General features: G+C 38.2%; 3 protein-coding genes across 4 annotated transcripts in view; 2 read left to right on the top strand and 1 right to left on the bottom strand.

Moving 5' to 3' along the window:
• Window positions 1–3543, top strand: part of CARD14 (caspase recruitment domain family member 14) — a 170691-nt gene extending 167148 nt beyond the window's left edge. Inside the window, exon 22 of the mRNA XM_053706463.1 lies at window positions 2007–3543. Within this exon, the coding sequence (XP_053562438.1) occupies window positions 2007–2214 (208 nt within the window). The 3' untranslated portion in view covers window positions 2215–3543. The remainder of the gene's footprint in view (window positions 1–2006) is intronic.
• Window positions 3544–4157: 614 nt separating this feature from the next.
• Window positions 4158–27870, bottom strand: SGSH (N-sulfoglucosamine sulfohydrolase). The gene is made up of 8 exons (XM_053706495.1): window positions 27753–27870; window positions 23961–24121; window positions 20557–20662; window positions 15425–15575; window positions 14769–14925; window positions 13974–14055; window positions 6397–6600; window positions 4158–5227 (listed from the first exon to the last, which is right to left on the bottom strand). The coding sequence occupies exons 1-8, from the start codon at window positions 27841–27843 to the stop codon at window positions 4671–4673; spliced, it is 1509 nt and encodes a 502-aa protein (XP_053562470.1). The 5' UTR covers window positions 27844–27870; the 3' UTR covers window positions 4158–4670.
• SLC26A11 (solute carrier family 26 member 11) overlaps window positions 24248–27966 on the top strand; it is a 56488-nt gene continuing 52769 nt past the window's right edge. Inside the window, exon 1 of one of the 2 annotated variants that reach the window (XM_053706484.1) lies at window positions 24248–24277. The gene's annotated coding sequence lies outside the window, so the exon portion shown is untranslated. Of the gene's footprint in view, window positions 24278–27842; window positions 27956–27966 lie in introns of those variants that run through there. The other variant, XM_053706475.1, reaches the window with a different exon arrangement.

Below are 27966 nucleotides of genomic sequence, written 5' to 3' on the forward strand. Positions count from 1 at the left end.
TAAGTCTTTACCTTGACCTTTACCTGTGCGTCTATTTGTTCTAGAAAAATCCTTGAAGAAATTTGCTTTCTGTTATTGACCTTGGCTTCCTGATTCTGTTTGTGCGTGATCTCTTGCTTTAATGCCTGATTTCAGACTGACCTACTGGATTTGCCTGTTTTATTACCAAGCCTCTGGATTACGCTTTTTACTGGATTTGCCAGCGTGACACTGACCCTGCAAGTCTGATCTGATCAGCTGTAGCCCCTTAGGACCTTCTTCACTGCAGCTCTTGAACTCGCCTTGTTTGTTGCAGTTGCTGAACGCTCCTTGTCCTCTAGTGTACACCGTGTCTACTGCAACTCATGAGTACACCTAGTCCTCTGCAGTCACTGACAATAACTGTTTTCCACTGCATGTTCTGAGTACTTCTGGCTAATACTCCCCTAGAGACAGAGAAGAACACTAAAATGTCCCAAATGGACAATACCTAGGGGCCTTTGTGTTGAGAAAGCTGTTACAATACAGTGTCATTTAAAGGATGTCAAATGATTATATATATATAGTGTCAACACTAACAAACACATCCACATATATACGGTAATGTTAACAAATATGTGGGGTTTGTATTTAAATCACCACTCTAGTATGTGCAAAGTGAGATTTTAAACAGCTTTCTATTTTACTACTATTAATTTTTGGTATCTTTTGTTGAAAAGCAGGGACATAAGCTTAGGAGCCTGCCTATTTCTGGGGCACTATATTGCAGCATTTTTGCAAGAATGTCATCCAGTTAGAAGAGCACTAGATGGCAGCACTATTTCCTACCATGTAGTGCTCCAGATGCTTAAAAAGCAACAACGAATATCATGGGAATGAAGCAAATCTGATAATAGAAGTAAATGTTAGATAATATAAGTTTTTATGTGATAGATTAGTGACAGAGCATGTCATTTTAAACGACTTTCCAATTTACTTATTTTATCCTGCTCTTGGTATCCTTTATTTAAAAATAATACCTAGGTAGGCTCAGGAGCAGCAAAGCACTACTGGGAGCTAGATGCTGATTGGTGGCTGCACATATATGCCTCCTGTCATTGGCTTACCTGTGTTCAGCTAGCTCCCAGTAGTGCATTACTGCTCATACAAAAAAGGATACCACAAGAACAAAGCAAATTTAATAATATAAGTAAAATTAAAAAGTTGTTTAAAAATGTATGGTCTATCTGAATCATGACAGAAACGTTTTGAGTTTCATGTCCCTTTAATTGCTTGAAAGTGATGCAGCATATCTGTAAACAGTGGACTAGAAAATATCACTTGAACATCTCTATAAAGCCACATTCTGTTGTAAAGGGACTTTAAACAACCAATCAGAATGCTTGTCAAGGACTTACAGGGGAGTGTGCATTTGGCATGTGCCGGCACAGTCACTTTATTTTCCTCCATAAGCCTGTGCACACTTCACTTGTTCCCAGTTTGTTGGATTGAGAGCTTGCATTTTGTGGCCGTTTAGGGACTCGGGTTTTGGAAGAGACCTTGACGTGGTACCTGGGCTTATCCTATTTGCCCAGATGCGGTAACTATCTCTTCCATTTTTGCTTTTAATCTTAGCTGAGAGCTTGTAAGTGAGTGCTGGACCTTCTCTGTGTGCTGTGTGTGTGTGTATATATATATATATATATATATATATATATATATATACACACATACATATATATATATATATATATATATATATACACATACATACATATATATATATACACACATACATACATATATATATATATACACACATACATACATATATATATATACACACACATTTCTTTGTTAGCACAATGCACAAATTTGATAAGTAATCTGAACGCTATTCTAAACTGCATCCTCTATCTGAAGCATTTATGTTTAATTCTGACTTTTATATCTCTAGTTACATTAAATCCTGCCCTGTGAGGTGTCACCATGGAGCTATTTATGCGTTAGAGATGTAGATCTGATTTATTCTATGTTCTGTTCACTAGGAAACCCTTACAATGGTGGAGAAATTGTGAGGGTTTACTTCTGGAGTGCGCACAGCGAGAGGAACCTGAGCTAGATGCCCTGCCCTGCTTGTATAGGACTCTGGACCCCGACAGCTGGAGCGACACCGACTCTCTTGTGTGCAGCGTAAGGGACGCCATTACAGACGAACAGAAGCGTATTATATGGTTAGAGAAGAATCCCTGCTGAGCACTGGACACAAAATGTACAGATTCTACCACTGCCTTAGAACTATTTATTTGTACAATCCACCCTTAAACTAACACTTCCTATGCCGCATACAGCACTTTATTTTGTAACCAATTCACTGTATAAACAAGATGCACTTAGTTATTATTGCATTGTACACTTGTGCTAAAATACCATTTGTAGTATTGTTAGGCTTATTTTTCCCCCATCTTTCTTTTATATATCTGTCTATATTTATATTTAGTGTTCTCCCCCTAGTGGGCAGACCACCCAACTAAAATTTAAGCTAATATTAACCTAAAATGTGCTAAAATTATTTTTTTAATATTTGTTTTATAAATGATCATTAATATTAATCATGCAATAAATGTGTTTTTTTGGATAGCTTAAATACATTTTATAAATAACAGGAAACGTTATAATACACACACTTTTGTATGCCCCCAATGGATTTGCCGACACCCTGGTTTACCTGGTTTAGACAATAAAAGAAGAGAAGATGGTGCAAAAAGTGTAATATTTAATCGATTTAAACAGCCCAGTTAAGTAAATATATTTTTGCAGACTGCAAGTAGCTCAAATCCAGTTACAGTTAAGGCACTTTTTTAAAGGGACACTGAAATGTATATCTTTATGTATAGAATATACAGAGATTAAGCACTGCATTGAAGGTCTGCACACAAAAAACATTTTTTTAAATGCATTAAAAACTGTAATTTTAAAGGGACAGTAAAGTCAAAATTAAACTTTCATGATTCAATTTTGCTTCCTTCTCTTGGTATCTTTTATTGAAGAGTAAAAAAAGGCTCATAAGAGCTCAGGAGCATACTCGTCTTTAGTACTCTATGGCAGCAGTGTTTTGCAACTGTAAAACAAAGCTACAAATAATGTTGCAAAACACTGCTGCAAATTGGAAAGTTGTTTAAAATTGCGTGCTCTATCTGAATCATCAAAGTTTAATTTTGACTTTACTGTCCCTTTAATATCATAGAGTGCATTGTTTTGCAGTCCAGGTACGTAGCTTCTTTATTATTGTTTAACCTTATCATCTTTGCTCTATCCAGTAAGTGGCAGATATAAACACACCCCAACACTGGTCAAACAATCACTGTGTAGACTGTTTTACCCCGACACTGCTCAAACAATCACTGTGTAGACTGTTTTTACAATCAGCATTCAGAATCCTGCAGGATCCAGGATCAATGTTATTTATAAAGGCAGGCAAAGCAAATAATACAAATAAATGACATGTTTTTACTACACGCAATAATCATTTTATAGTTTATGGTATTATAATAAATGTATCAATAAAAAATGTGGTTAACAAAACAGTTTTTTTTTTTTCACCGAAATGCTTATGTGTTTTACAAATTAACTTACTTGTCTGTATTACTACTGGCAACAGCTAAACGTTTTAAAACAACTTCTAAGGTTGGTGAAACCAAGCAGGGATCTGTGCTTGATGTGGGGACCATAATACAGATAGGTCGGTTTTTACTCACTACATACTACTCAATCATAGTGTATGATATTAGCACTTAAAGGAGCATTGTACTCAAGGGTCATGGAGTATTTAAAGGGGCATAATTATGTGTTAGTTTAATGCAATTAATTATACAATAATAACAACATTATCTATGTGTATCTCCTGCAAAGGCTTAAACACATAGGTAAAGTTAATTCAGGGGCAGGAATGCACAGCCTATCCTTGAACAAGGCAGGTAATTAGTTATGTACTTTCTGCTGAAGCACAAGTCACAACGATTACATCCTTTACCTCGCACATTTTCACAGGACATGTTTACATGCTACTCTTTCATATGATATTTTTTTTGTTCAAGGTCCCTTTAACTAAATTAAAAAAACTAGGTCTTTATGGTACATTATTTACATTGAACCTGGTATTGTGAGTGTTTTGTGTTAGTTCAAAATGGGAATAGGAATTTTTTTTTAATGAAATCTTTTTTCTTTATTCAAAAGATAAGTACACAAGTACAACAAATAATAGAAAACATTGCACATTCGTACAGAAATTAAGGTAATTCACATATTCGACAAGTTGTTAATCTCAACATATGAGTCGCCAATATCACCCACCAAACTCCAGGGGAATAGGAATTTTTAAGATAAAATGTTCTTCAAAAAAAAACAACAAGTGCCCCATATACAAAAGGAATATATCATAGTGCTTGCTACGTTTCAATGATCTTGGCTCCAATATGAAGCAAATGTCCAAAGTCTCATATAAATGATTTTACTTCATTGATTTTTATAGTGCAAAATGATTTATAAGCCAAGTTGACTGAGCTTAAGGGTGTAAATAAGGATAAGGCTACTCCATCAATTAGCCACTGCATATATTCTGTATAAGAGACCTGGCAAAATGCAATAGCAAGAAAGAGTTAAAAGGAATACTGTAGCCATTATATGTTATACACATATGCTTGGTTGGCACTTTAAAGCTCATTATGTAGAGGCCGGCATTTTGGGTCAAGTTTTTCCTCTAGAACTCCATCTGGAGAACAAACCCAGGGGTCCGAGGTCTCCCATTGCCACTTTTTCAGCATATCCTGCATGGAACGGAAGATGTCCTGGTATGCAGGTTCACCAGCTAAGTTCTTCCTCTCTAGCCGGTCAACAGAACGGTCATAAAGCTCCCAGCGGTCCCTGTAGTAATAGTTTTGGAGAGTCTTGAACCAGTTGGTTGGTTGGCCAGCGACTGTCCTATTTAGAAGGTCTTGGAAAGTGGGGGAAACGTAGAAATCTTGATCAATCGGAAATGGCATTTTATAGTTGAGGTTGTGGATAAGCAGATATTGCTGGTACTGGACCGATCTCATGGGATAATACATAGTGATTTCATGGTGAGATTGACTGCCAAATACAGTAGACCACGGCTGCTCTGACTCCAGTGCTGGCAGCAGAGATTTCCCCGTGAGCAGTATGCTCTTTCCAAAGACCTTGTAGTTAGGGTATTGGATGGAAAACCAGTCCAGGATAGTGGGAGTAATATCTATGTAAAAAAACAAACAAAAAAAAACAGGTCAGCGGCACACCAGGAAGATCAAAAAAACATTTTGCTTTACAAACACCCCCTTTCTTATTTATGCAAATTGCTGAACCATATACTGTACTATACAACATTCTATTTATTGTTTGCAAGCACAGATATTTGAAAATGGGTTTGCCTGTTTAAGTAATACATAGAATGTACCCTGGAACATGTTTTTAAAAGGGACATTGTAATCACTTTTTTTTTTTTAATTTTTTATCAGGTATCGTGTATGAAAAAGCAGCATTTAACCTGTTGAAATGATTTTGTTTGCCTAAAAAAAATTAAAGTTGTAATCTTTCTTTTATGATTTGGATAGTGAATACAATTTTAAACAACATTCCAATTTACTTCTATTATCTAATTTGCTTCATTCTTTAGATACCCTTTGTTGAAGAAATAGCAATGCACACGGGTGATCCAATCACACGAGGCATCAATGTGCAGCCACCAATCAGCAGCTACTGAGCCTATCTAGATATGCTTTTTGGCAAAGGATGTCAAGAGAATAAAGCAAATTAGATAATAGAAGTAAATTAAAAAGTTGTTTAAAATTGCATGCTCTTTCTAAATCATGAAAGAAAACATTTGGGTTTCATGTCCCTTTAATGTTTATTGGCTTATTATTAACAACTCCCACAGCACTAGTGGTAGAGAGGGACACACCTACTAATGAATGGGAGCAAGCATTTGAGAGAAAAAAACAACCAGATAGACATTTACAAATGTCTTTCAAATAAAAGAAATTAAAAAAGTGTCTACTCTTTCTCTTTAAAACATTAAGGATTTCATTAAGCCACAAAATAATATAAATATAAATATTAATTTTATGTTTGTTTCTGCCCATGTCTTGGCCTTTCCATTGCATTACTCTGGTTATCCTCAATGGAACTAAATTCACACTTATTTTACCTGCAGGTATGCAGAACCATGGGTAGTTAAAATATGCTATAACCTTCCCAGTGCAGTGGATGCAGTATAACCAATATAAAATGAATTATAGCATTTTGCATTATGTGACCAGCTTGCTATAAAATAAGGTGCCCTTAGGCAGCTTTCTACTTGACTAAAAGAAAATCTATCCCTGATCTTTAGGCTTCAAAGTGAATACTACATTAGCTTATTGTCACCTAGCAGACTGGCGTAGGACTGACTGACTTGTCCCCATCGCTGTGGGTGACCAGGGGATGAGACCAGCAGGGGTTCTGCTCTACCTGACCAGTACAGGTTAGTGCGCCCGTTAGGAAAGGGGATGCCGTTGTCTGAGCTGAAGATCACCAAAGTGTCATTTTCATGTCCTGCACTCTGCAATTCAGAAAGGATCAGACCTATCCCTGTAGGGAAGAAAAGCAAAGCATCACACTGTGAATAGGGCATAAGCAGACAATACTGAAATGGGGCTTACAATTACAACAATAGCTGCAAAAAGAAAATGTATGCTTACCTGATAAATGTATTTCTTTTTTGACACGATGAATCCATCTTAATTACTATTGGGAATACCACTCCTGTCCTGCAGGAGGCGGCAAAGAGCACCACAGCTGTTAAATATCACCTCCCTTCCCTCCCAACGCAGTCATTCGACCAAAGTAAAGGATAGAAAGGAAGTAACAAGGTGCAGAGGTGTCTGAAGTTTATAACCAACAACCTGTCTTTCAAAACAGGGAGGGCCGTGGACTCATTGTGTCAAAAAAGAAATAAATTTATCAGGTAAGCATAAATTTTATTTTCTTTTTAATGACACGATGAGTCCACGGATCATCTTAATTACTATTGGGAATCAATACCCAAGCTAGAGTACACAGATGATACGGGAGGGACAAGAAAGGAAATCTAAACGGAAGGCACCACTGCTTGAAGAACCTTTCTCCCAAAAGAGGCCTCAGCCGAGGCAAAAGTGTCACATTTATAAAAAATTTAAAAAGTGTGAAGAGAAGACCAAGTTGCAGCCTTGCAAATCTGTTCCACAGAAAGGACTGGACTGAAGAGTTAGACAAGTATCGAAAATCTTTGATTTCCTGACTTCTGTCAGAAAAATCTTCATTGATAGGGAATCTATTATGGTTCCCAAGAAAGTTACCCTTGTATTTGGGACTAAGGAACTCTTTTCCAAATTTACCTTCCATCCGTGAGATCGTAGGAAGGATAACAACATTTCCGTGTGGGATCTTGCTTGTTGTAAAGATGGCGCCTGGACTATGATGTCATCCAGATAGGGCGCCCCTGCAATGCCCCGTAACCGATGCACTGCCAACAACGAACCCAGAACCTTTGAGAAAATTCTGGGAGCTGTGGCAAGACCGAAGGGCAGAGCCACAAATTGGCAGTGTTTGTCTAGAAAGGCAAACCTTAGAAACCTGTGATGGTCCCTGTGAATGGGAACATGCAAGTACACGTCCTTTAAATCCACAGTTGTCATAAATTGACCATCTTAGACCAAAGGGAGAATGGAACGAATAATTTCCATCTTGAAGGACGGTACTCTTAGGAATTTGTTTAGAGTCTTGAGATCTAAAATAGGCCTGAAGGTTACCTCCTTTTCTGGGAACCACAAACAGATTGGATTAAAATCCCAGACCCCGAGGGGGCGGAGCCTACACTTGGAGCGGCAGGACGTGTCTCTGTGAAGCTCCTGCTTATATTTTGCTAAAATCTGCTTTCTGGCTGACTACAGAGGAACATTCTATAGTATTACTTATCTATTTGGAAGTAGGAATTACTACTACGCTTAACCAGCGTTTAGGAGCTGATAAACTGACAAGCCTGACCTATGCTCTCCAAGTAAGCAGCGCGCAACTTTTTGTTGCTAGGCCATATCTGACTTATCGACGAGAGGCGCGCAGCTGAGGATCCTGCACAGATCCCCCCCCAGGTTTCTGGGTTATAAAGTACACAGATACTTCTTGGCACATCAAAAATTTATCCAAGATTGACATTTATTTCTGGGGAACCTCAGACAGTCTCCTTATTGAAGTACTGATCTTACTGCTGTCTTTTTCCAAAATGGCGGCACTGGATACATGGGAACATTACATGCAAGCTACTCTAGACAGCTTCCTTTGTGATTTGGTGTGCGATCTGCACAGACTATTGAAGCCAATGCTCCGGAGTACAGCACCGAGGGGAGACTCGAGTTACATAGTCCCTCAGGAGAAGGAGGGAGACACTGGCACCAGAGGTCAGAGGAACACGGACGACCGTGCGATGAAACCAGGCTCACTGTTTGCCATGGCGGGCGATGAACACCCGGCTTACACTTGCAAAGCTGGTGCGGTTTCCATGGTAAGCGGCAAAATTACACAAGAGATCCAAACTCGGCCACTTAAGAATCCCACGCATATAACAGCTGTACTTACCTGGAGAGACCCTGCTGAGGGACAACCAGGAACTCAAGACCGTCTGCGAGGCTGCAGAAGCGGCTCATCTGATCTGGTGCTGCGCTACTTCAATGCTTTTATCAAAGGCACTCTACTTACACTGGGAACTTTTGCCCGCAAGGTACAGACCGGCCCAGAGACATATATCCAAAAGAGAGGGATCGGTTAGTACACCATCTACAGACTTTTTATGGCCAGTAACCTCTGGATAGAATTTACTAGAAGAGAAGTATCTTAATGTTCTTTTAGCTGCCTACAGATCGATATTGGGACTGCTCTTCTATAATCATCCTTTCATAGGAACTCTTTACTTTGCAGCTACATTCTATTGGTTTGTTAAAATCTAGTATACATGAACCTTAAGGACGGCACTGAAGCCTGAGACAGGAGAGACTGTAAATGTTGGGACATTTAACTCTGTATTGCACCCCGCGCTGAGTTAGATTTAGTGGTCCTGACTATTTCTACGTGGGTACATATTCTCCCCCTCTGCATATAATTGGAGTTTATGATTTGCATGTGAAGCAGTTAATATTGCTAGATATCGCATGTTTATAGGCATTAGTTTTCTGCTAGTCTATTTAAGAAAAGTTTGTGGAGGAGATATTTGTTTAATTCTGTCACTAGCAATTAGTTATTCGTTATTCACATAAGGAGCATTTTCCTATTTTATGAAATACTTAATTAGCAACATACACAATAGCCTAAATAAGCTTCTTTCTGTTTATATACAATGTTCTGTCTAGTTTAAGAGACGTTTTATACCATTAGACCGCTCATTCAATATTTTTACGTGTGAGCTGATGATGTGACAGATTATCTCCACTAGAGGGGAGTAGAGAACTTTCAATGTCCAGTTGGTGTATAGCTAATATAAATGTGCATCGAATCTATACCTACTGCTCAGTTATTTTGAGACATATCATAACTGTGAGGTTACTGAAATATGAGACTTCATAGATGGCTAAAGTAAGTTTATTTACACTTCTAGAAACAATATGTGTGTTTACTGTTAAATTGATTATGCCAAGGGCTGTTAATATGCCTCTGCCTAATATCCTCCTGTAAAGTACTTATGCCTCATAGTCTCAATTGCGATTTAGGCAAGCTGGAATCTTATGGTTTATTAATATGTTGATATGCTATAATCACACTAACATTCCTATACATCTTGCAAGGGTTGTGGTATAGTCACAACTCTTGCTACATAGAGTGACAAATTATAGACTATCAGATCTATATTTCTGTGCATAATATTTATGAGTATTGAATTTGAGCAAAATGACTGATTTTTCCTGTTATACTTTTATAGTCTATTGATAGAGAGAGGTAATTACTCATGGGCACACTTATACATTACACGGAGCACCTTATGGCTCTAACTCCCTAGAGCTTAAATGCATAACTCTGGATTAACAGCAGCCATATATCTAGTTTGACCAAATTACACAAATATTTATGAAGATCTTATCTCATACCCACCATGGCAGGATTCTGCATCTCACTGAATCACTATAATATAGCACCTTCTACAACTAATTATTTTACCAAGGTCAGCAATGATGGTTCCCCCTATCAAAATAAAGTTCAACACAAATTTTATTCTCTATGTCCCTAAGCTTTCAAATATATGCTTAACCATAGTGATAATTGATAATCCCCTCCCTTACAATAAGAAAAAATAAGATTCACTGACTGAGACCCAGCAGTGGTCCCTTACAGTTTCTAATAGCCCTCTTTATCTTGATATACTTCCTATAACATTGAGAGATCCAAGAGAGGTCTCATAGTTTCTTTAGAGGGTGTATAGTTGGATAGGCATAATCCACATATTTTGATTATACAAATGTCTTGTAACCTTATTTTTCTTGTTTTCATTTGTTTATGGATTGAATGTCTGGAAATTGCCTCTGTATTTACTCTGTTCTGACATTTCAGCACTGTATGCCTTAAAATGAATCTTAATAAAAAATGTAAAAAAAAAAAAAAAAAAAAAATTCCAGACCCCGTTCCTGAATCGGAACAGGAACTATCACTCCCAGGTCGGAGAGGTCTCCTACACAGTGTAAGAACACCTTACCTCTTATCTGGCTCCAGATAATCTTGAAAGCCAAAACCTCCCTCCTGCTCGGAGGAAGAAGTAGAAGAATTCCCTTGAAATTTCAAAAGGAACGAAAAATTATTCTTAACCATAAAGCTCTGCGAGCCAATATGGTAAGCCTGAATTCTTAGCTCCCCGCTTAATACTTGAAGGGAAGCATCTGAAAGAAAGGAAATGACCAACTTAAGGGCCTTTATCTTATCCTGGAGTGTCTGTCCGAATAGAACCAAACAACGTATGAACCAGTATGCTGCCGCATAAGTGACAGTGGCAATACAAACCATAGGTTGCCATCTTGAGCAACCCCTCTAACCTCTTATCCATAGGATCCTTAAAGGAACAACTATCCTCTATGGGAATAGTAGGTCTCCTGGCTAGCGTGGAAATGGTCCCTTCCACCTTGGGTACCGTCTGCCGAGACTCCTTGAAAGAGTCCACTATGGGAAAACATCTCTTCCAATATAGGAGATGGAGAAAAAGGGGATACCTATTCTCTCCCATTCCATGGCGGCAATGATCTTGGAAGCTCGATCTGGTACATCATAAAATTAACAATGACCATGGTGTCGTCGTCCTGAGTAGCTAAAACCTCCTTAAGTAACAGACGGAGGTGTTCTAGCTTAAACCTGAAAGATACTACTTCAGTATCAGCAGGAGGAATCATACCGTCAGAAGCTGAGATTTCACCCTCAGATGCTACCGAAGTATCCTCTTCCTCAGGCTTCTGGGAGGGGACCTCTGAGATAGCAACAACTGTGACAGAAACCTCGCTGACTAAATGTTTAGTTTTCGCTTGCGCTTTCCCTGCAGCATGGGAAAACGCCGACAACGCACCCGAGACCTAAATGAGGGAGAAGTCGTGGAGGAAGCGCAGGGCACTGGTTGAATGGACGCTAAGTTTTGGGACACTTGAGGAGAACGCTGCGGCATATATTGAAAATTGTCAGAATGCTCCTGAACAGCATCCGAGACAATGTTGGCTCTAAAAAGGGTTTATCCCTTAACTGTAAAATCCTCTCAATACAAGAGGAACAGAATGGTTTTGGTCGATTTACATTAGTATCAAAACATAAGGTATATGTTACATCTTTATTCATATTTTGATCAAATAAAATTGTTGGGAGTTGCTATCATGGCGAAACCACCAAACATAAACATATGAGCCCTTCTCCACGTACCCAGTGCCTGCTGTAACTGCCCTTATAACTTATCCCCACTCTTAGGGATAGTGTCACCTTGTGTCCATGTGTATAATAAAGTGCCAATTTTTCTGTGTACATACCCCAGAAAATAAACTTAGCACTTACCTTAGAAATGAGCCCGGCAGTAAGGCAGCTCACCGGCTTGAGAGGTCCTATCCCTCACATAGGCCTGTGGAAACAAAAAGGACTGAGTATTTCCCCTCAGGCTTTCATAATCAGGGCAGCATAAAATCTATGAGAGGCACAGTGAGAATTATGTCCCACAAGTTCCCATTGCTCTAAAGCCACCACTGCTCTACTGAAGAGACTGATATGGACTACGGCTACACCCTAGGACAAAGCAGCACAATGTCGCACTACTTTAAAAATAATAAACTCTTGATTGAAGAATCTTTTCTAACAAAGAGAATGACTGGGTTGGGAGGGAAGGGAGGTGATATTTAACAGCTTTGCTGTGGTGCTCTTTGCCGCCTCCTGCAGGGCAGGAGTGGTATTCCCAATAGTAATTAAGATGATTTGTGGACTCATCGTGTCATTAAAAAGAAATAATAGGGGCAAAGATGATTGTGTTCTTTGTATTGGCAGTGAACACCTTGAGATTTTTATATGAAAATGTTTAGTTATGTATAATCAAACAACTTTGCAATATCATTTAATTATTTATGTTGTCCCCTTTTCACGCAATTTAGCTCTGAAAATTGTGAATTTTCTAATTAAAAGCCTGAAATGCACCCTGCGGACCTCTCAAGGCTAAATCTGCTACATATCTTTCCTTAATTAGCTTTAACTGATAACAACTTCAAAACAATACATTTTATACTGACATTATAGGGCTCCCTTTATCAAGTGGTGATCGCACTTTGGAGCAATAGGGGCCGATTCATCAAGCTCCAAATGAAGTTTGATGCAGCCGTTTCCGCACTAGCCTTCAGGCTCACCTGGAACAGGAGTTAAGAAGCAACGGTCTTAAGACCGTTGCTCCTTAACTCGTCCGCCTGCTCTGAGGCGGTGGACAGCAATCCACCCGTATGTTGTCAGCATTTAGCGATCCACCCGGGCTATGATAAATCTACCCCCTAGCCTGCAACACTAGTTAAGAAGCAGTGGTCTTAAAACTCTTTAGGTGGCGGAGTTAAATCATCCAAGTCAGATCCGACCAGGAGGACTGACAAGCCCTGCTCTCGCATGATTGGTTACATGAGTGCAGGGGAAGCTGTGTAAGCATTTGCTGAAATGTCAGGCGGACAGGTTATTGGGAGCAAACCTTGTCCGCCCAACATTTGATAAATGAGGGCCTATGATTGTGGTTATCCTTGTTGTCTGCAGACTCAAGCCCATATTGGTTCCTCCAAATAAGGTTCCTCCAATTAAGGCAAATGGTGGGTGGAGTTTGGATACTGAAAAACAATTGCAGCAAAGAAGTTATTAATTTGTTTTAAAAATATTAAGACTTTGCTGATGTTATTCTATAGCAGCACAACAGAAATGTATTCTAATTACAAGATGGTAACTGTCCCTTTAATCTAGATTATCAGTATCTAATTTCATAAAGGTTAACATCAAACCCTTTTTCATGTACTCAGCTGTAATAATCATAAGTTAGAGCGGCTCTTTGCTTTTCTGGGTGAATTTAGGTTAATTAGCTGGTGAGTATTATGTTTTAGTTTCCCAGGTCGGAAGGAAAAAAGCAATGTGAAATCTGGATTAAATGTGTGCACTGGGTGTGAAGCTTTCACATGACTGCAGACTGGTTTATTTCCCAGGAAAGCTAAAATATCTCAGAGCCCCCCAACCTTCCCAACACGCAGACCACCCACTGTGATGGATATTTAAAAAAGGACAATTAACTCAAAATGTAAAACTCCCTATAAAATGTATACATCTTTATAGTTTAAAAAAAACCTTAGCAATATATTTCACTATTTATTATACAAACACCTCTTTTAGGGTTGGATAGAGTTAAATCTACCTATCACACAGTCAGAGCAGGGTGCAGATGATGAACATGGTCACATGATCCACCTCACCTTGGTCCATCCGACCAATTGTGGTGTACTGTGCAGCCAGGTCAGCTCTGGCACTGGGGGTGTCTTGGATGAAGTATGGGACCTAGAGACAGAGAGATAGAAAGAGAAGTCAAGAACAAGACAGAGAGATAAATAGTTTGTAATTAGGAAGGGGTTGAGCTATTCTGCAGCACATGTTGAACAAATCCAGCTTGCAATGTCCACTGCACAGTTCAGGGACAGAGAACAAGGGGACTTTACTGGGCATGAAATAATTAAAAACACTAAAAGTGTCAAGAAAAACAGAGCAGTTGTGCATTTGATTTATCTTTGTCTCATCATATATTATCAAGATTGCAAAGACTTCCTGTGTTCTCAGTGTCCTAGACTCTACTGATAATCTGCTTTGGTGAAACATGGGCTAGCTCAAAAGGGTCATGAAACCTAAAATATACTTTTATTAAAAAAAAAAAAAAAAAAAGAAAAGAAAAAAAAAAGGACTTTTAATTACAAATTGACTCTGTTCTCACAGTATTCTTTGTTGAAGAGAATACCTTGGTAGGCTACATGCACCTGTATGGAATTAGATGACATCAGTTTGTAAGAATGCTTTTGAGCCCTAGAGCAGCAGTGTCTGTACAATGTATAACATTCTTGGAAGCATTCTTGCAAAACTGCTACTATATAGTGCTCCACATACATGTATGCTCCTGAGCCTACCTGCTTTTCAACAAAGGATACCAAGAGAACAAAGATTTTTAAAAAGATTTTCATTCCCCTTTAAAAAATTAGGACACAACAATGATGAATAGTTACCTGAACTTCCTCAGGCGTGTAGTACTGTGGAGTCCAGTCTGGGATAGTCCCCATGCCAGGGTCACCATTCCCAAATTTCTCACAGAAAGTCCCATACTGTGGTTGAGAGTGTCCACAGCGGTGTGGATCATGGAAAGCAACATATAGTAAGAAGGGCCTGGTAGAATCCAATTAGAACAATATACATATTAAAACAGATGGATATTCTAATGCAGAAATAAAATCCTCTAATTAGTTATGTTTACAATAATGTCCCTTGCTAACTGTGTCTCTAACCCCCACAAAGGAGTAAGAACATAGCTAAAGTCATGCTACAGAGATGCAACACACTGGAGCTTCTGAGCAGAAAACGGACTGTGATTGACAGTTCCATAAGTATGCTCCTCCCAATTGGCTCACCAGTCATATCCTGCTCAGGAAGTGGGACTTTTCTTTGTGCATTAGATTGTCACTTTAAAAGGCTTTTTTTCTGTAGGCTACAGAAAACCACAACACAAATATGCAAAGCATTTACAACTGTTTGACTGACCATTTCTAATTTGACAAGAAAAATGTGAACATAAAATCATAACCTAGACAAAAAAAAAGTCTTGCAATGAAGTTACTGAGAACATGGGTAGGGAACAGCAGTCAGTAACCAATGCCACAGCCCTCACCTCTGGTCTTCACTTTGCAGGAATTTCCGCACCAGCAGCTTGATCCGGGTAATATTCCGCCCAACCTGTAGAACGGAGTTGTTCTCTTCCGTGTAAGCAAAATCAAAGGGATAAACCAGCTCTGGTCCCACATGCTTCTTTCCAATAATACCTGGAAGATTATTATATATATATATATTTTTAAATTCAATATTGCATGCCAATCATAATAACAACTATTACCCACTAACACTTAGGGAAAAAATTTGTATTCCAAAAAGAATCTGTGCAGACCCCTCCTCCCTCCATAAACATTTTTTTTAAAAAACTAACTCAAATAAAAAAGCTTTAGTTTTTAGCTTTGTATTATTACAATCCTGTGGTTTTGTTGTTACCACCTACAGTGCTTTGGCCCCTCCTGAGTAGTGGTCCTGGTCTGCATTGTTAGCACTGATCTTAGTGCTTTCTCACAGGTGAGTAGAATCTTCTGGCTCAGCATTAGAGTGTTTATAGAAGTTACTACATCATGAGACACCTCCTGTTTTTTGTTATCTTTTAGATGTCTGCAGTCACTTATTGCCTAGGAGAGCAGCCCTGGATGGAGTTTATCTATTCTCCAGCAGCTCGATCATCCATTCTGGAATTTTTTTGCTCTATACATATATTTTTTATATATATTTTCATTTTCTATTATAATACATGTGTGATACACTTTTATAATGCATCCCATTGACTATACGCTATTGACGAAGCTTTAAAATTTACTCTGTTGCTGAAATATAATGGGGCACCCCCTTGTATTTTGTTTAAGCTTTAGAAATGCTCCAGGTTCCATAAAACAAATTTATGACATCCATACAAAATAAAAAGAAAACTTATGGACACATAAAAAAGTAGTTTAATCCATTGTCTGGAAGAGAAGGTGAAAATGTGATGTATTGTGTTACTTTAACGTTTCTTGATTGCCAGGCGGGAGTATTTGCAGGGATAAAACACAAGGGCCTAAATTATAAGTGGATCTGTATTTTGTGCGAGATTTCCAGCGTAAATTTCGACCATGTGAAACTGATTCCACGAGTATATAGCAACCATCTGTGCACTTATATTACAAGCTAAAAGTAAATTTCTCCTGCTTGAGCCTTAGTATAACTCGAACGCAACTTACAAGAGATAAAAGTAAACTGCGATTCACATTGTGAAGTTACCAAAACCCTAACAGTTACACCTTAAACCAATGCAAATCACTAATACAATGGTCATTCAGCATAGAAACAAGATTAACAATACGGGATATTAAAAGGATAGAAAGGTCAACATTGAAATGTGCATGGGTGCATCTCAATTTTAAATAGAAGACTTTTTGCAACATACTTCCATTAGCAAAAATACTTCTAGTAAAAGTCATTACTGTTTTTCTGCGGCATATGCACATATGCTGTACATTCGTATCAACACCACACCTTCTCAGAAAGTCAGCAGCGGCTAATATGACACAAATTAAGTCTTCACAGACACAATACACACGACTGCCAGCTCTCAGTGCTTGAATACTGGTGCACAGGCCCTCACTGCATATGTGTATATGCTGCTAAAAAAAGCATGTTTGCTAAAGGAAGTATATTGGAAAAATGTTTCTATTTAAAACTAAAAATTGTACCCAGGCACTTTTTAACCCTTTTATTCATTTAATATCTTCTTTGGCGCATAACTGTATTTCATTGTACCAAGCGTGTTTCTGCAAACTGTATCTCACTGTACCAAACACGATTCTGCAATCCTGGTAATGACTGCGCTCTGCCTGTAATCTGGACCATAGAACAAATTAGGTCATAACATTTTTGCACTAGAATTACCCAAATACAGAGGAATTGCATAATTAACAAGTTCATAATACAAAGACAATGTAATAGCACTAACTCTAAAATTCACAAAAGCAGTAGATTTATTTTTTTTCTGGCAAATTTTTTTCCCCTTTTGCCAGCCCCCTGTACCATGTGACAGACATCAGCCAATGACAAGAACGAAAAACAGGTCCAGCGAACTCCATAGAAAAAAGTGGTAATTTTATTATTTAAAAAGATAAGATACACTACAAAAAGCGGGGGCAAAAAATTATGAGGTTAAAAATATGCCATTAACCATCAGCAGCCAGTCGGTCTTAAGCGTTTCGGCTGGTTGTTAGCCTTAGTCATAGACCATACACAATATCCGGTTTACACCCTTAAATAGCCAAGTCAATGGAAATCAAGGGTGTACAGCTGATGAGCAATGCATATCATGTTAAACGATTATGGCATAAACATACAATACAATTTTCTGTACAGGGTATTAATACTTAGACACTAATGAGAGTTTGGGAGGCAGGAAGCATATACATATATACAAATACAGAAAATACAATTCCCCAATAACAATTTGTTGCTAGAGAAACTTATACTATTCTATAGCGATATGTGCTAATATTATCCCCCAATTGAGGGTTAAAGCCAGCATATAGAATAAGTTTATCTACATAAGTTGTAAACTATATTTAATTCTCAAATAAGCAAACTAGTATTGGTCCATTAGCAGAGAGGAGACAAAAAATAGAGACAAATGTAATTATATACTATAGTGTCTCATAATTGCTGTATTTATTCCCTGAGATGCAACTTTGATAGAACATTATGTTCACTATTTATGTTGCCAGTGGTTTATAATATCGCCAACTGCATTGAAGCCCTTTGGGCGTCTCGTTTGCAGGGTAAATATCCAGAATGCCTCTCTATGCAGAAGTCTATGTAATCTGTCACCTCCCCTAGGGTATGTGTAATGCTTTCAATGACCTGCCACCTGAAGCTAGCTACAGATTTATTGTGTTGATATATGAAATGATGTACTAAATACGTCAATATTCTTATCTATATTGTTAAAGGGACACTAAACTAAAAATTCTTCTTTCATGATTCAGATAGAGCAGGCAATTTTAAGCCACTTTCTAATTTACTCTTATTATCAATTTTTATTTGTTCTCTTGCTATCTTTATTTAAAAAGCAGGAATGTGATGCATAGGAGCCGGCCCATTTTTGGTTGAGAACCTGGGTTATGCTTGCTTATTGGTGGGTAAATTTAAGCCTCCAATAGGCAAGCACTCTCCATGGTGCTGAACCTAAAATGGGCTGGTTGCTAAAATTTACATTCATGATTTTAAAATAAAGATACCAAGAGAACGAAGAAAAATTGATAATAGGAGCAAATTAGAAAGTTGCTTAAAATGTCATGCTCTATCTGAATTCTGAAAAAAAAAAAGAAAATCCAAAGTTTTCAAAATATAACTTTTCAATTTGGGGTCAAAGTTGCTGTACATATCCAGAGAAAATGAAACTGCCTCTAGGCCAATGACAGACTAGTATACTTATACCCTGTGAGCTTGTGCGCATGTTCAGTAGGAGCTGGCGCCTCAAAAACTGAGCGTATACAAAGACTGCAAAATTTAATAATGGAGGTAAATTTAAAACATTCTTAAAATAGGGTGCTCTATCTGAATCATGAGCGTTTAATTTTGACTTGAGTGTCCCTTTAAAGTTTTTTTTTTTTTTTAATCTATTCTACATACATAGTATGTATCAGCAATTAGGCACTTCAGGCCAGGGACATCCCCCAATTTTATTACAGAAAAGCAGGTTTTATAAGTGAATTTATTCCTGAGCTTATTGTCCTTTTAATTGATTCCTCAGCTTATTGTCCTTTTAATGTAGAGGAATCAGATTTAGAATGTTATTGTGTCTGTAGGTGCTCAGCAGTATGAGAACTCTATAGGTGGAAGCAGTATTGCATGGAAACAGCTCACTCATAGTTTTGTAGCTCATGTTCATGCAGTTGTTGTACTAAAAATGTTGAACATAAATGATGAATAAAATTATTGCTGTGCTTCTTGTCTTGCTTGAAACAAAAGACCATTTATTGAGCCACACAAAGTAAACAAATAGCAAATCCTAGGGCAAGAAGCAAAACCAAGTCTTTGTCCTTTAAAAAAAAAAAAAAATCAGCGCTAATGGTCGTTTCACATGCTTCTTGCCTAAAGGGCTGTTTGCTGTATTATATTGTGTGTCTCAAGAAAGACGCTTTCATTCATGACAAGTTTGCTGGTTGGCCTGGAATGCCTCACTTGCCAAGCAGGTGCTGGGTGATTTCTGCCTAGTACTGCTGCTTTATACAGGCAGGTAGGAGTGAGGGTTAAAGGGGCAGTAAACACTTTGTAACTGCAACATTTTTCTAAAGTATACTGGGCAAGTTTAAAAATGTTTGGAATCCATTAACATCTTGTTTGCTACAACTGTTTTTTTTTTTTCTTCAATAGCCAAACTTCACACACACACACACACACTTATTTGGAGAAACCAATCTGAACTAGTTACTGAAGTAGACACAGATAGCTGCGGTCATTATGTTTGCAAAGTCTCCACTGTTTTGTAATTCTTAACTAGTTATCTATGCTGAAGTCAATTAGGAACACAGATATTGTGCAGGGTTAGGAATGTAAAGCCATGTGATTGTTTTGTTCTTAAACAGAAAAAAATCTTAACTTTTCTAATTTAATTTCATAAAAATTAGCAAAAAAAATAATAATATAAGTATATTGTAAAGTTTTTTGTTTTATTTTGCTACACATAATATTTTTATAATACGTTATAGTGTTTACGGTCCCTTTAAAGGGACAGTATATTGTAAAATTGTTTTTACCTTAATGTGTAGCAAATTACTTTTTTTTTTACCAGCTGCTGAGTATAAAATGTATGAGAATTTACTTTTTAAGGTTTGTGTATATGAATTAGCTGGTTTTGATTTTTGAAGCCACAACCTAATAAAATGAGTTGAGCTAGTAGGTATAATCATATCTCATTACTTTATCACATTGTGTACATATACCTGCTTCTTTATCTTATATCTGTCCATAAACCAATCAACAATACTTGGAGGGAACAATGGAAGATGTTCACTACTGAAAATGTTGATTCAGATTGTTTCCTTTTAAATTTAAACATCTTTTATTTTACATTTTGTCAATTAAATAAAAAAATCAAGATGTGTAAGTGCCACAAATTTATATGGATGACAGAAATGTTAAATATGAGGTCCCTTTAACCGGGCTTAACGCTCTGCAGTGTGGTACCTGTGCGGATTCCTGACTCCGTAAGCAGCATCGGTAAACTTCTTACAGAATCAAACGAACTAAAGTGATGCATATCCTGATGCAGTCCGTACATACCGTTCTGGTGCTGCAGACACAAACAACAAAGTCTTTTTTAACAATTATACCAGCTGTAAAGTGCAAATAAAGTGCTCTCACTACACAGAGCGGTTTACTGTGTACAGTATAGAATGTAAAAAATAGGGAACTTATGAACTACAAATATTTAGACGTCCATATGAGTCTCATATGTTGTGTTATTCATAATAGCACAACCTCTAACATGTTTTAAAGTAAATTGTTTCAGACCTGAGCTTGCATGGGAGTTTGTATTTATCGCCTGATGAACTCACCTTACTGCAAAGTTATACGAATAATACATACATTTTATGTTTTATCTACAAGACGATCTTTTAAAGAAACATGAAAGTCAACTCAAAACTGAAGTAGACCATGTCGTTTTGACACTTCTGTTATCAAATTTATTTTGTTCTCATGATATCCTTTGTTTAAAAGCATATGCTCAGCATCAATGCACTATTGGGAGCTGGCTGTTGATTGGAGGCAACACACATTTCTCTCTCGTCACTGGCTCACTAGAAATGTTCAGCTAGATTATTGTTATCATTATTATACTTTATTTATAAAGCGCCAACAAATTCTGCAGCACTGTCCATGGGTACAAAAGATAAAAGTACAACGAAGATACAATATTTTTAAGAGACAGGACAACATTTTTCAAACAAATATCGGAGGAATTGAGGGCCCTTTTCTCCCGTGGGAACTTACAATCTAGAAGATAGATCCCAGCAGTGCATTGCAACTCTGGTGGTTGATCCCTTTGCAGGAGTTAAACACATAGATATATACAAGCAATAGTATATTACTAAAATAACATATCAAAGCATTTTCTTTTTGCACTATTATATACCTGTAAAATGTCTGTGAGTGTATATATAAATAATAAAAAAAAAAAATATATATATATATATATATATATATATATATATTTGATTTTTAATTTGCAACATCGAATAAAGTCACCAATATAGCTGTGTGGGTTGTTCTTCAACAATAATTAAATCACCGTAAATCTTTCTCCAATCTGAAAATATTTTTTAATTACATAGAAACACTGATTTTGACTGCGAACAAAAAGCCTATCAAGTCTACACACTTCTGTGCTGGGCTGTAGCGCCGTTAGGACGGCATGGAACGCCCTAGCTGTTTGGCTGTCCTGAAGCCAACAGCGCTTCCAGAATGGGATTGCGGTCTGGAGGGTGTGCCTAGCATCATAGAGACGCCCCCTAACCTGATCCCATCATTGAAATCTCACAATTGCAGGATTTTAATTAGTCTACAACGTTGTTCCGATGTAGACAAATTAACCCTGTCACCAAAGGGTTAACAATGTTTGAGTTGTTGTGTGGAACAGTGTCGATTGCTTTGCTTACATTTAGATAAGCTACATTTACTGCTCCACCCTGGCCAATAACTTTAGTTACAGTGTTGAGTAAATCAGCTAGGGTAGCTTAGCACGATCTTCTTGCTCAGACTATCTTAAAGGGATATGAAACCCAAACAATGTTTTATTTATTACAGAGCAATTTTTTATAAAGTTTCCAATTTACTTCTATTATCAAATTTCCTTCGTTCCCATGGTATTCTTTGCTGAAGAGATACCTAAGTAGGCATCTGGAGAACTACATGGCTGCCATCTAGTGCTCTTGCAAATGGATAACATTCTGGCAAAACTGCTGCCATATAGTGCTCCTGACACGTGCACTCGCCTGAGCTTATATCCCTGCTATTCAACAAAAGATACCAAGAAAACAAAGACAATTTGATAATAGAAGTAAATTAGAAAGTTGTTTAAAATTGCACGCTTTGTCTGAATCATGCAAGAAAACATTTGAGTTTCATGCCCCTTTATTTCTTTACTTAAAAAGTTTTCATTAAAATGTCACTGTACTGTAATGGTTTATCTAAAATAAAATAAATGACTTGTTAAAGCTGCAAGTGTGTAGACAAATTTCTAAAAGCATCAGATTGAAGTTATATTTTGTTTCAAAAATGAGGATTTTTTATGCAGGTATATTGGTCACTAAAAAGTCAGTAAAGTAAAAAATTAGGCTTTCATAATTCAGGCAGAGCATGCAGTTTTAAGAGACTATCCAATTACATCCATTATAAAATTGTGTGCAGTCTTTTTACGTGCACACTTTCTGCAGCACCAGAATTCCACAGTGTATACGTATATGCAACTGTGATTGGCTGATGGCTGTCACGTGATACAGGGGGCTGGCAAATTGAATTACATTTTGAAATTTGTCAGAAAGAAAATAAATCAACTGCGCATTTAAAATTCAGAGTAAGTGCTATTGTATTTGTATTATGCACGTATTGGTTAATAACCTTTCGTTTATTTAATTGTCTTTTAACAAAGTGATAAGTGAGCGTCGGTGTGTCTCCTCTGTATAAGCACTAAACAATTGATGATGTCACCAGTTATATTGATGATGTCACCACTTATGGAACAGCTATGCTTTCCAATAAGGCTTGGTCCTCATATATGCAGATATTATGATGGAACTGTGCATGAAACATATTAAAGCTTCTTCCCACAGGCACTAGAGCCCCTGAGCATATATCATATGAATATGTGCTCAGGTTGGGCGACTGTCCTTCTTGTCTGCTCAGCCTATTTCATAGTTTGTACCTGCAGCACCTTCTGAAATGCGAATAGTAAATATTTTTGATTTTCAAGTTCAGATTGGTGCATGTGCATTTTATTAATTTAATTTTACAAAGTACTTTATGCTGTTGCTGATTAGCAGAGAAAAATTATCCCTTTAATTTCTCAACTACTGACAGAAATAAGCTTAAAACTTTTTATGTAGAGGTACTACATTGCTCTTCCATAAACTTTTTTTTTTTTTTTTTTTTTTAAAGGTTACTGTTCCTTTAACTAAATGGCAGGGAAGGAAGCTTGGCACAGCCATGTGAGAGAACACTGCATCTCTCCAGAGTTAGAGCAAGCAATCCTACGTTCTTCACACAGCTGGCCATTGAAACCCCTATCTCTGCGGTCTAGCTGCTATTTGCAGAGAAAAACAAGAAGCTGGAAAAGTCAGGAGACCCAAATCTTGTGAAATCATGTGACATCCCTATTAACTCTTCATGGACTAGGCTAGCCAAAGACCTAGAGCAGGTTCCCCTAACCCCCTCACTGCTGAAACGTTCCAAGATCAGAGGAATATGAACAGCTCTATGTAAGATACAATTATTGTGCACAGGGGACTCATTATACAGCATAATGAAGTTACATAATTAGTGGTTGTTTCTTTCCCAGCTGATCTAGAATGTCCCCATAAATAGTATTTTACCTGGGGTAGGCCAGTGAGGATTGACGCCCTACTTGGCGAGCAGCTGCTCACGGAGGTAAACGCATTCTTAAAGATAAGGCTTCTCCTGGCCAGCTCGCTCAGGTGGGGGGTCCTAATGACTGTGTTGTTATAGGCATCACTCTCAAAGCCAGCGTCATCACCTACAACACAGTAGTAAAGGGGTAAACGAGGAATGGGTTAAATGTCAGACCTTCCCACAGAGTACAGAATGACACAGCTGCCAAAATGGAATGTATAAAAGCATGAACCTATTACAAAATCATACCAGCAAGAAGAGAAACGGACACCGAGCAGAGGTAAAATATAACTAGTCCCTAAACAAAATCAAGGCTGCCCCTCTTACTTCCAACACGAAAAGACATCTCTCTCACAATTATTATTAAACAGGCATCAGTGCTTATATGCTTTACAGCTTAGATAATACACTGACATGAGTACACATAGATCTAGTTAATAATACACAGCTATCAAGACAGGTACCTCTTACTTTCTCCTTATACACAGACACAAAGACAGCCCCCACCTCCTTCTAATATACAGTACAAACATTATACGCATACTTCTCATCTCTTCTTAATGTAAAGACATTGGGATAAATTGTATCCAGATATCAAGATAAATGTGCCTCATCATCTCCAAATACAAATTAGGAATATACCTCTCAACTCCGCTTCATGCAAAGCAGGAAACCTGCTTCTCAACTCCTCCTAATACAAAGAACACAAGGACAAATATATGGTCCTAGATAAGTTTTTATACCTCTAACCATCTCCTTACAGATGTCAAGACATCAAGATACATATACACCTCTTACCTCTAACTTTGTGCCCAGAGGTTACCTATCTGGGGCTCACCCCCTGCCAACATACAGTCACCAGAACAGAAACCAGGGCATATAAAACTAACCGCTTGGTAACATACAAACACCAGTACAGAAACCAGGGCATATAAAACTCACCCCCAACTAATATACAATCACCAGGACACATAACACTCACCCCCAGCTAATATACAATCACCAGGACACATAACACTCACCCCCTGCTAACATACAATCACCAGGACACATAACACTCACCCCCAGCTAATATACAATCACCAGGACACATAACACTCACCCCCTGCTAACATACAATCACCAGGACACATAACACTCACCCCCTGCTAACATACAATCACTAAGACAGACACCAGGGCACATAACACTCACCCCTTGCTAACATACAATCACCAAGACAGACGCCAGGGCACATAACACTCACCCCTTGCTAACATACAATCACCAAGACAGACGCCAGGGCACATAACACTCACCCCTTGCTAACATACAATCACCAAGACAGACGCCAGGGCACATAACACTCACCCCCTGCTAACATACAATCACCAAGACAGACGCCAGGGCACATAACACTCACCCCCTGCTAACATACAATCACCAGGACAGACACCAGGGTACATAACTCTCAACACTGCTAAATAATGATCAGCAGGACATCAGGACACATAACGCTCACTCTCTGTTACCATACAATCACCAGGGCACATAACACTCACCCTCTGCTAACATACTTCCAACCTCCTCTTAACATATAGACACCAGGGCATCAAGATTCATACACACAAATTACCTCTAACATTGTGCCCAGAAGTTACCTATCTAAGGCTCACCCTCTGCTAACATACAATCACCAGGACAGACACACAGGCATATAAAACTTACCCCTTGGTAACATACAATCACTAGAACAGAAAACTGGGCACATAATGCTCATTCCCATATAATATACAATCACCAGAACACATAACACTAACCCCCTTGTTAAATGATAATCAGCAGAACAGACATCAGGACACATAACTCTCACTCTCTGCTAACATAAAATCACCAAGACAGACACCAGGGCACATAACACTCACCTCTTGCTAACATACAATCACCAAGACAGACACCAGGGCACATAACACTCACCTCTTGCTAACATACAATCACCAAGACAGACGCCAGGGCACATAACACTCACCCCTTGCTAACATACAATCACCAAGACAGACGCCAGGGCACACTCCACTTAATATATAGACACCAGGGCACATCCTCCTCACTGTCTCTTAATACACAGGCATCAGGGCATATCCTTCTCACCTCCTCTTAATACAAAGGCACCACAGCACATAACACTCACCCCCTGCTAACATATGGACACCAGGGCAGTTACATCCTTTCTTTTCACCTTTTCTTAAAGGGACACTGAACCCAATTTTTTTCTTTTGTGATTCAGATAGAGCATGCAATTTTAAGCAACTTTCTAATTTACTCCTATTATCAATTTTTCTTCGTTGTCTTGCTTTCTTTATTTGAAAAAGGCGACATCTAAGCTATTTTTTGTTCAGAACACTAGACAGCACTTGTTTATTGGTGGGTATGTATCCACCATTCAGCAAGAACAACCCAGGTTGTTCACCAAAAATGGGCCGGCATCTAAACTTACATTCTGGCATTTCAAATAAAGATACCAAGAGAATGAAGAAAATTTGATAATAGGAGTAAATTAGAAAGTTGTTAAAAAATTGCATGCTCTATCTAAATCACTAAAGAAAAAATTTGGGTTCAGTGTCCCTTTAATCCAATGAGCAGGACAGACACCAGGATACATAAGGCTCATTCACTGCTAACATATAATCACTGAGACAGACAATAGGACACATAACTCTCACCCTCTGAGACATATCAACACCAGGGCACATCCTTCTCACCTCTTCTTAAAAGGGACACTGAATCCAATTTTTTTCTTTCATGATTCAGATAGAGCATGACATTTTAAACAACTTTCTAATTTACTCCTACTATTTACTTACTACTATTATAAATTTTTCTTCATTCTCTTGCTATCTTTATTTTAAAAGCAGAAATGTAAATCTTAGCAACCAGCACATTTTAGGTTCAGCGCCATGGATAGCACTTGCTTATTGGAGGCTTACATTTACCCACCAATAAGCAAGCATAACCCAGGTTCTCAACCAAAAATGGGTCAGCTCCTATGCATAACATTCCTGCTTTTTAAATAAAGATAGCAAGAGAACGAAGAAAAATTGATAATAGGAGTAAATTAGAAAGTTGCTTAAAATTGCATGCTCTATCTGAATCATGAAAGAAACAAATTGGGTTTAGTATCCCTTTAATACAAGGGCATATCCTAGCTTCCTCTTAATACAAAGGCACAAGGACACATAGCTCTCACTCCCTGCTAACATATAGACACCTGGGCACACCAGACACTAGGACACATAACTCTCTCCCTTGTTAACATATAAACACACATCAGGGCATATCCTTCTAGCTTCCTCTTAATACAAAAGCCCCAGGGCACATACTCTCACCCACTGCTAACATACAGACACCAGGATACATAAATCTCATCCCCTGCTAAAAGAAATAATCAACAGAACAGACATCAGGGCACATAACTATCACCCCCTTGTAAAATGCAATCACCATAGAAACCACCGCACATAACTCTCACCCCCTGCTAACATGCAATCACCAGGACAGACAACAGGGCACATAACTCCCACCCCCTGCTATACACTATCAACAGGTCCTACAAGGGCACATAACTCTTTCCTACCGCTACCATGCAATCACAAGGACAGATCAGGACAGTGGGCACATACCTCTTATTACATAGCCATCATAGGGCACACTCACACCTCTTATTACACAGCTATCACAAATTACATACCCACAGCTATCCTATATATGTGTCTCACCAATTATAAGCAGTACATTCCTCCCGTGGGTCCCTGTTACGAGAAGACTGGAGAGAAACCAACACAGCGTAGGAGATATTGGGGTACCCATGTGTAATTTTACTGTTGTGTCAGTCAGTCTGCTTCCTGCATGCCCTAGCTCCACCCTCCGTCATATGACTCTGTCTAGTCCGCCCCTCAGGTTGATCAGATCCTGATGTTCGGTAAGTGTTCC

Source organism: Bombina bombina, chromosome 1 (genome assembly GCF_027579735.1).
Source record: "Bombina bombina isolate aBomBom1 chromosome 1, aBomBom1.pri, whole genome shotgun sequence".
NCBI lineage: Eukaryota > Metazoa > Chordata > Amphibia > Anura > Bombinatoridae > Bombina > Bombina bombina.